We start from the raw sequence: 10359 nt of genomic DNA, 5'->3' as shown, positions 1-10359 counted from the left end.
TCAGTCAGTCAGTCAGTCAGTCAGTCAGTCAGTCAGTCAGTCAGTCAGTCAGTCAGTCAGTCAGTCAGTCAGTCAGTCAGTCAGTCAGTCAGTCAGTCAGTCAGTCAGTCAGTCAGTCAGTCAGTCAGTCAGTCAGTCAGTCAGTCAGTCAGTCAGTCAGTCAGTCAGTCAGTCAGTCAGTCAGTCAGTCAGTCAGTCAGTCAGTCAGTCAGTCAGTCAGTCAGTCAGTCAGTCAGTCAGTCAGTCAGTCAGTCAGTCAGTCAGCCAGTCAGTCAGTCAGTCAGTCAGTCAGTTCAGGTCAGGTCAGCAGTCAGGTCAGTCAGTCAGTCAGTCAGTCAGTCAGTCAGTCAGTCAGTCAGTCAGTGAACTTTATTCATAAATTGTCCTGAGGAGCCGATTCCCTCAAGGGGAAGGGTCGGCTGCCGACCGCACCCACGTGGGGACAGGAAGGGAGCGCCCGTCCGCCAAATTGCGGGCCCTCTGGACAGCCCGGATTTGGACTCACGGAAGTGAAAGAATGATGCGGATCTTGTAATCGAAACCGTGTACGTCGGCTATAAAAAATGGCGGCAAACGACGCTTTTCGATGCCGCTGCAACTGCTATCATCGAATTTATCTCGGTCACACTATAGCAATCGCGCCTCCTCAACACGACACTGCGTGATTCGCGCTTTACGTTTGAAACATGCCGATATCTCCGTTTGACATGCTAAAAGCACGGTATCAGGGCCTGACAAAGAAAAAATTACACCATCTCCCGCTAAAGGGGACCATGAGGCGATGCGAAGCCGGAGCACTTGCACGATCGCGTTCCGTTGGCGTTCGTTGGGCATGCTACCGACCTCGCGTCGTGGAACGCGAAGAGGGACGCTACGCGCGTCGTATCTTCCATCTAGCCTGGCCGTTAATTCTCACAGGGCGAGCGGGGAACGCGGTCGACAGGCGGGCGAGAAGGGGGCAGCGTAGGAGAGGAGAGAGAAGGGGAGGGGACGCGCATGCGCTCGAGCTCATCGCGGCGTTGCGCAGGAGAGAATTTCGGCATGTCTAGCCCGTGTATCAGAGGAAGAGTGGAAAGGGGGAGGGGAGAGGGAAAGGGGGAGGGAAGTGGAGAGGGAAAGTGGAGAGGGTGAGTAAAGAGGAGGTGTGTGGGGAGGGTATGCGCATGCGCAGTAAGGGTGGTCACGCCGCACACCACCACCACCGGATTGAGCTCGGCCTTAAGATACTTCGCATCTAAAACTGAGCGAAATAACACACGCCCAACTAGCTCGCTTGACTCTGGCAGACTGACGTCCCGGCGTCCAGAGCTGCAGTCCCGTGACCGACTGCCTTCGTCGTCTTTTGTTTCTTGAAAAAAAAAAAGCATTAATGTAGGGACTTGTTTATCTGCTTTTCCCGACGGATATCCAAATGCTTCGCGCGGTTGCCCCTTCGTTTTTCCCTGCCTCGATTTTGAATTCTCGCTGCGCTTAGCAATTTTTTTTTTTATGCAGGGATGGTACGGTTCATGGTTACGATGCTCGACTGCTGACCCAAAAGTCGCGGGTTCGACCCTGGCGGCGGTGGTCGCATTTCGATGGAGACGAAACTCCGTAGAAGCCCGTGTACTGCGCGATGTCAGTGCACGTTAAAGAACACGAGACAGTCGAAATTTCCGGAGCCGTCCCCTACGGCGCCTCATAGCCATATCATAGTTTTGGCCCGTTAAACCCTACAACTTATTATTAACAAAAATAATGGAGGCTTGCTCGGCGCGTTTTCTGGTACGTGTTTCTAAAATGTACTTACACACGATTATGTTAGCACGTATTTTTGTGTTTCACTGCACTATATTGTACGTATGTTATTTCTACTATCTGTAGACTGCATATGAATGTGTATGACGGCATCGAGATGATGAATTGACCACGTAACCATGAATTGACACACGCTCTTACCTGTAAATGTCCCGGTCTACGTGTCGCAGGGTGGTTTCAACTATTACATGTCATGTGTTACCAACTCGCCCAACAGTCTATTCTTTCAAGGCATAGTTTTGAGCCACTCCGTATAGCTGGGACTTCGGATTATTGTAGACCATGTCGACTTCGTTAACGTGCACGGATATGTCCAAATAGACGGGTGTCCTTGCTTTTCGCCACGCTGTGCTGTCCTGATTTGCCCATTGCTTAAAAGATCTCATTTTTCTTTATTTATTCCCCTGCTCCCGTCCAGGTGGCGCTGCGCCGCACTCAATTTTATTTTCCCACCAAAAAGCCGTTCCATGCACTTTCACTCTAAACTCCTTGATTTATTAACCGTCGCTCCCTCCTTCTCTGTCATTCAACGAGCTTGTCAAACATTTGTCCTGTCGCACTCGTCGAACGATACGCTTTATTAATAAATGGTTGATCCACGACATCGACCGCGTGACTGGTTGTGGCCGTTTGATAGACAAGCGGCGACGACACAATGCACCATTCCCCTTTGTGTGCCGCGCATTACGGATCATCGCGCTCGACAGGGAGAGGTGAGAACGGTGGGCGTTGTCTCTGCGCGCCTCCGGTGTCGCGATGCATGTTTGCGCGATACGCACGCAAGCGCTATATACGTATCTGTACAATCGCCAGAGGTTACACAGAGCGATGCTATAAGCACGAGAGCTCGATTTCCGGTCACGGCCGCCTCATCATTTTCGATGGGAGTGAAATGCACCCGCCCGCTTAGGTTCAGGCGGCATTTCGAAGAACTCCAGGTGGTTTGAATTAATCCGGAGCAAGTTCCTCTGCCGACGATGTCGTTGGGTGGTCCAGCTGTTGTAAATGTGCTGGTATCTCTATCGGACAACCAGTGCTCCGGACGAACATTGGAGATGTGTTGCGCCATATGTACAGGAGTGGTCAAAAGTCCCTCCTTCCCAGTCACCTAAGAGGGGGAAGGCAATATCTGCCCCATACTTTGACTTAGTAGGGGGGCGGCGCTGCGATGAACCTTGGGCCGCCCTAATGGGGAACCCTGCGCATGCATATGATGGAGCGCATGAGGGAGCCGAAATTTAAAGGGAAACGCGAACTATAGTTGTTTCATACTTGAACTTTAGGCGTGCTGCGCAAGCAGAAAGGAAGAGCAGGAACGCGTAAAAACATTTATTCGTTCCTTCTCTTTGTTTCTGCTTCGAAAGCACCAGGGGAGCAGGCAGAAATTTTTTCGAGATAAAGGGTACTGGGGGGGGGGGGGGGGGATGCCTCCACACCTTATGTATATTCGTGCGTGCGTTTGTGCTTATATATATGAAAATGCAACAGTGAAAAAAATTTCGGGGGATTTAAACAGCCTCCCCCCCTTCGCCTCTGGCTACGTCAGTGCGTAGCACACGTTTAAAGTTCAACTCAGAACTGTCGCGATTCTTCATCGTCACACGTTTTCCCCACTGTTTCAAGCGGGGGTCGGGAAACTCAAACGAGAGCAGCAACGCAGCCAGGTTTTCCGACAGTCAATGGCTTGTTTGCCAGGCAGGGGAGTGCCAGCGTCCACCCTCGCCGCGCCATGCCCGATACGCCGCTTAGAGCTACTACTGTTCGCATCCGTTCCACATGGCTTATTCGGGCACGGAAGGAGACGGATGCTTACCGCTGAGCCGACAACGTTATTGCACCGTGCCGCCGGTGCCCGCAAACGTTTCGAGCCAGCCATCCCGCTGCCTCTGCCGAATACGCGCCGACGAGTCGAACGCACCCCGCATGTCTCCGCGCCTCTACGCAGCAGCTCAGCGTCGACTACGTCACTGGGACGATCATCCACGCGCTGAGCGCTACTCTTTTGCTGCCAAGGTAGGTATACCGACGTCTCTAAACGTTCTAGCCTCCTCAGTGTCACTCAGTGTCTTGGTAGACGACTGGAGTTGCGTAGAATTTGTGTTTATTCGTCTTTCTTTCTTTCTTTCTTTCTTTCTTTCTTTCTTTCTTTCTTTCTTTCTTTCTTTCTTTCTTTCTTTCTTTCTTTCTTTCTTTCTTTCTTTCTTTCTTTCTTTCTTTCTTTCTTTCTTTCTTTCTTTCTTATGGTACATTTTGGTGGTTGTTTCAGAGCGCTCCGGAGGCTATGAAAAATAGATGTAAAGGAGCAACTGAGCTCTACTACCAAAATAAGCGACCCAATACCTGATAAGGAAAGAGGAATATGACTTAGATACCTGCTTATTCTCGTTGTAGTTCTTTAAAGCTGTTGGATTCACCCCTTTCAAACACGGCCAGAACGCTCTCAAACGACCACACGAATGTGCCATTATATAGTGAGCTCAGATGCTGTCTACACAAGGAAAAGAAAGAAGAAAAGAGAATTAAGCCTGAGAAAAAAAATCTGGAGGCGATCCTTGACTTAGTTGTCTGGTTGTGGCACTCGCACATCGACGTTCATGTGCCCTGGCGCATTCCTGCCGCCGAAGCGGATCGCTGAGGCCATGTAGTACAAAGCCCGTGGTTGAGATCTGATCCGCCAGATGCCGCAACGATGCCAGCTGCTCAAAATTTTTCAGTGAACTCAAATAATTTTCATCAATTATCCTGACAGTTAATTGGCCCTTAAGTCAAGTTATGCTCCGATATCACATGTGTCCAATATAACTCTTAACTTCAGAGCCTTGTATTTCTATTTTCTGAAATACTTGTTTCTGAGTATTCCTAAAACCGGAAGTAAGTGCTGGACCGGAAGTGCTTGGAGGAGAAACACGTGTGTAACATGGTGCTCGTACCACTAATAAAAAGCGGTTACAAAGGGCGATGTTTGCGATTCTGTGTCCACGTAGTCTAGACTCTAAAGGGACACAAAGTGAAACACTAAATAAGGTTAGAATTATAAATTGTCCTTTGGGAACTCTATGGTTCATTTCATCAGCGTATGCTCATTCAGAGACGAGAAAATCAATGTGAATCTTGCATTTCTGAATTTTGCATCAGAACCTCAGCACACGAATGTCTGTGTGACTTCACGGATTTCAAAGCCACTTTGGATCAATAAAATTTCCCCGAACTTGCTTGGCTATCACTGCTCTATTAGAACACAATGCAAATAACTTTTACCGAATTACGTAGGCCTATAGCAGACGCCGTCAAAATCTATGACGTCACGACGAGTTAGGGAGGCAACCAGAATGTGGCTTCATTGCCTGTATTTCCTTTTTGTGCGTTTTCTGGCTTACCGCAAGCGTCTTCTCAAAGCAAGGGAGAGGTGCTTTATGTATTGTGGAAAGGTAATTTGCTGATACGAGGGAAATTGTGTTGCCTCCTTAGTGCCCCTTTAGAGGGGATCAATGTCGCCAATTTTCGCGAAAATTTCGGTGGCATTAGCCCGCTTGGACGAGCAGTTCTTAGACTAGACAAGGATAAGTTCACACGAAATGGAAATCGAATGCAGCGAGTTGGCACGAAATGCCACACAGAGAGAAGGAAGATTAGGATTAGCATGCGCCCCTAAACTGCTATTCCACATTCGGATAACAAGGGGAAGGGGAAAAAAGGAAATTTGAGGAGGGTGTTGAGGAGGGACGATGCAAAGATGCGACCTGCGGAAGCTAACCGATAAGTCGAGCTTGATCAGCGTCCGCGACACGTCCACTAGACACGAAAAAAACTCTTTTCTATAGACCGTTTGAGTCGGGCTGGTCTGGACAAGCAGTCCAGCTCGTCCGGTCTGGGCAAGCGGTCCGCGAACTAATTCACGTTGGAAAAGTCAGGCGTGCACACAAGCTCAAGAGTGAAGGGAATTGTCTGCGGCTTGTGTGCAGTGTAGCGGCTATTCACCCATAATTACTTGCTTTAACCACGCGTGTAAACGCTGTCAGCATGGCGACAAGGTGTGGAGACTTGGGAAGTTTAATGCCACCCGTAATATTTCGCTACTATGTATGTATATGTTCTGGTATATGGCCCAGCCCCCTAATATAGCTCTTACTACTCAAAAACGTAAGTATAATTTATAGTAGCACATGATTTAATCTAGGCTACACATATTGTTCATTTAACGTAGCTTTGCTGTGACGCCTCCTACTTTTGTCTTCTGGCCTACTTGCGTCACACCTCCGCTGTCTTCTAAAGTCTCCTGTGATTTGAGCTCACGCCCCGTTGGTTGTTCTTGATATCTGAATGTGTTTTTTGTGCTGTCCGTGCAGAAGACCCACATACACATCAGCCCTGGCGCTGCTCATGGAGAACCTGCTGCTGTGGTTTATTCTGCTAATCGTCATAGCCGCGTGCGGCATATTTGGCCTCTGGTTGCTATGCAACGTGCGCTCCTACCTCGGCAACAACGGAAGCAGCAGCAGCAACCAGATGACGCATCCACTGTTCGCCGACGACCACCAGCAACCGCAGTCGCCGTGCATGGACCCTCGGCAGCAGCACGACCACCACCAGTGGCGCCCGGAAGAACCGCCACAGCCGTATCCACAGCCATTTCCACAGCCGGTGCCGCAGCCACAGCCGAAGCAACAGCCGCAGCCACTACCATTGCCGCCATTCCACGATCCGCAGCAGCAGCAGCAGCGTAACGGATACCCGTTTCACCCGTACTACATAGAGCCGCCGATCGATTATACGCCCCCTCCAACGGTGGAGCCTCCGCGGAAGCACACCGTGTACACACAGACGTACCAGACTTACGCCAAGAAGAAGTCCGTAAAGATTGAAGAACAAAAGAGCTCAAGTTCTCCCTGAGTGTATTATTGTGCGAGAGTGGAAGCACCGGCAAATTGTGAAGCGATCAAATGCCGCCTGAAGTTGAAATCGAAACTATATCAATGCAGCATTTGCATTCGAAACACAATGGATGTCTTACTGCTGGTGCGTTTTCTCTTATCAAAAGTACTGAGATGCTTAATATATACGCCGAGAGTTAACTCCAGTGTTGTTTCCTTCGTGGAGCAGTGACCCACAGGTCTCTTTTACATAGCCGTCACCAAGACCGCCTCGAGTACGCAAGGACAGGCCGGCCCTTCAGTAGTGTTTCAGCGGTTGCACAGACGACTTCAACACGGTGTTCAGTGTCGCAGAGGCCGTGACCTCGAAGTGAGAGCTCGCCATTCTGTGCATTCTACCGTGGATGCGAACTTGGAAGTTCATATGCTGTGACGTCTTTCTTTTCCTTTTACTCACGAAGTAACGCCCGCATTGTCAAATAGTTGTACGAATTTTGATTTGACATCAAGTATTTGTAATGTGCACTTTATGAGAGCAAAAAATTCTGGGACAGGTGAACATATGAGGGCGCGGCCCAACTGTCTAGCGCAATCAATAAAGCGTTTAGGAGAAAATGCACAGGGTCTTGTTCTGGTAGTTGAATTTCAATCGCCATAGGACTGCGCTCAGAGTTCTCCAACAGGGGGCACAAAGTTTTATCTCAGCCCCTCCCCCCCCCTCCCCATCGGTTGGTCGTGTCCAAAAGAAAACGTGCTGAGCAATCGATGAAAAAATGAAAAGGAAGCGATGACATGCTTCTAGTAATGGCCTATCATTGGTCCTTGGCTTTCCGGGAGTAAAAATTGGAAGTAAACAGATCTTGGAATGCAACATCAGGGGCCTTCCGTCGCCATTATCCCCCAAAACCTGCGTGGCCATAACCCTGATTATAGTGAACCCTGATCTTCAAGCAACGACGGGACAGGTCTGACTCAGTAAAAGTACGGCCCAGACTTTGCCCCCTTAGGTGCCCCTTCGGCCCCCTTTACGTGATTTCGCGGGGGGGGGGGGGGACCGCCGCCCCCATCGTGCGTACGCCTATGTCAATCGCTACCTTCGTGTGTAATAATGGCGAAACGCTAAGCGAGAGACAAGGAGAAAGAAATACATATATGATCATCCACACAGCGCCACTAAATCGCACTACTGCCTTTGAACCAGAGATGCTAATGTAGACACTGTCGAATTCTGCCATATTGTCAAATTTCGTAATGGTGGCATTTTAGGTTGATCGGAGAGGCTGAAGCAACCTTTTGGACCAATTAGTGCTGACGAATGGCGGAATTTGACAAAGTCCAGAATAACACTCCACTTGTGTGCAACATGGAGGGCGGAATAAACTAGTAGTAGGAAATTACGTCACGCGGCCAGCCTGGCCAAGCGAAGCACCTCACGAAGGTCTTCAACCTTTTCCTTCGAGGAAGGCCCAACATGTGACCTCCGAGAGAGAGAGCGTATTAGCCGGGAACATTTGCTTGGCTGCTTTGCACAGGTTTGTCTGCAAACGCGCTCTGACTTGACGAATATATGGGTGGCCGATACCTTTGGTGTCAGTCATGTTGTGCTATGCTCCTGCTCATTTTTCTTTCCTCAATTTTAGGCAAAATGCTGCTAGTGTAGGTAACGCTGAACTGCCGGCGGTGATGCAGAACTTTCTTTTGCCGCGTTTCTCGATTTCCACGTTAAGGAAAATATCCGCACGGAACATTTACGCTACCACCACGTAATTCTATTTTGTGCACAATCCATGGAATAAAGAGGCAATTAAGGATGGTTTAAAGGTTGCTGCTGTCAAAAATGCTGCCCCGACGACGACGACACCACCTCATCATTCAAATTTCCCGGGTAGCAGCCTTTCACCGCGCCCTATGAAGTGGCGCTAGACGTCAAAGCGGTGAACATCATCATCATCGTTACCAGAGAGCGCGCACTGACGACGGAGACAAATAGAGAAGAATACGACACAAGCGCTTACTTTCAAATAAAGTTTAGAGAAGGAAAACGGATCCTTCTGTTTGCATACAAACTCGCCCAGTTTTCTGTGTTGTTATCATCATCATTTTGTTCACGACCTCTGAGATCTGTCAAAAAATGGTTATGTAGTTTTTTAACCTTGGTTCCGTTGTATTACCGTCTAATATAGCTGCGATAATGGTCCTGATCACTTGTCCAACGTATGGTCCAACGGGCTTCCACACTGCTGTTGGAGGTTGGAACCGGAAAAAAGCACAAAGCGTACAAAGCGTTGGGCGCCGTTGGAAAACATGGAACTTGTGCTGCCATCTATCCCAAAAAGGCTCACATACGCCGACCTTCGATTGCTTGAGCTGTTGCAAGGCGGTGTAGGCGGAGTCAACTGGAGTCAAGTGGAAACGTTTTTACCCAGAGGAATAGACGGCTCTGTTTTTACCCTTTCTGCGCGCCTAATCGCGTGCGCTATGCGTCTTGTGTTTTATCCAAACTACGTAATCCTTACGTATGTAAATTAACAGCTCCCAATAATACTCCCGCGTCCGCTTGACCACCAAAGCTAACCAGCCTTCGGCGAGTTAACTGTAAACAACCAACGAGGTAGCGGCAAACATTCACCGAACAACCCTTCTCGCGACGCCAGCATGCGGACGTCATTTACGGATCTCGTGTGTTGCCCCTCGCTGGAAATCGACGTCGTTCCGGTGGCTTGAAACTACGCGGTAAAGTTCGCGAAAAGCGGTTAGCCTTGGCCGCTGCGACATAACCGCACGTACGGACAAACAGTCGCCGCACGGTTGTGTCTTCGCAGGAGTCGCGTTTTCGCGTTTGCCTTGGTTTGGGTGATCATCCGAGAATTGGTGTGTTTGGCAGTCGCTGCGCTACGGCGAGTAAGTTCTGCTCATTTTCTTTCTGCTGTCCTTGTACTGTTCCGTTGAACATTTCTTTAACGTCCTGTCAGCAAACCGCATGTCTTGTGTCGATTGTTGCATGACATACGTAGGCGTTCGAATACCGAAATACTCGAGCATGTGTGCTAAAACGATGTACCGGTTCACCGCGCTAACGATCGTAGAGTTTCCGTGGACTACGACTTGCTGGTGTTTATTATTGGCCAACCACACAATGAGCAACGAAAGAAGCTACGTGAAGCGAGCGCGGGAGCCCAGCGATGATTCCAGCTTTCTGCTGAACAAAGTAAATAAGCTGCCTAATGTCCCGCCAAAGTGGCGGGCACGCATTACATTTTGAAGCGGTTTTTCAAAATTAGTTTTGCTCACACGCCGGATCTGCACTTGTAAAATCCGGCTATTTGCAATAACAATCCACCGAGAAATGTGAACAAGTTCAGTTTGTGTTTCGGGTTGAACTCGTTGTCTGCCGTAGCCTTGACGTCATAACTCTGTCCACTGTAAAAGGGTGTAGTGAAAATTGAGAGCGACCATGGGAACAAGCTGTATGTTATTGCTTGCAAAAGGTAGGCATGAAAAATGTAAAGCTGTTCAGAAGCGTGTGGTGCAATCTGGGATCAAGTCTACTGAAACTAGGATATCGTTCTGTGAACTTGTCGCCATTATTTTTTAGGGAGTTGTTCGTGCTCCGGAACAGCGCGGTATACATAAAAAAACAAACAAAAAAAACGCGTGCGCACACACACACACACACACACAGCTCGCCTAA

At 49.1% G+C, this 10359-nt stretch overlaps 1 protein-coding gene across 1 annotated transcript; it reads left to right on the top strand.

Moving 5' to 3' along the window:
* The first annotated feature begins 3442 nt into the window (after window positions 1–3442).
* Window positions 3443–7276, top strand: LOC119398029 (pleckstrin homology-like domain family A member 1). Its single transcript, XM_037665294.2, has 2 exons — window positions 3443–3810; window positions 6144–7276. Exon 2 carries the CDS (start codon window positions 6178–6180, stop codon window positions 6685–6687), a length of 510 nt encoding a protein of 169 aa, XP_037521222.1. The 5' UTR covers window positions 3443–3810; window positions 6144–6177; the 3' UTR covers window positions 6688–7276.
* Window positions 7277–10359: the final 3083 nt, after the last annotated feature.

The sequence above is a fragment of the Rhipicephalus sanguineus genome, chromosome 6, assembly GCF_013339695.2.
Source record: "Rhipicephalus sanguineus isolate Rsan-2018 chromosome 6, BIME_Rsan_1.4, whole genome shotgun sequence".
Taxonomy (NCBI): Eukaryota; Metazoa; Arthropoda; class Arachnida; order Ixodida; family Ixodidae; genus Rhipicephalus; species Rhipicephalus sanguineus.
This window is presented reverse-complemented; position numbering and strand designations above follow the sequence as displayed.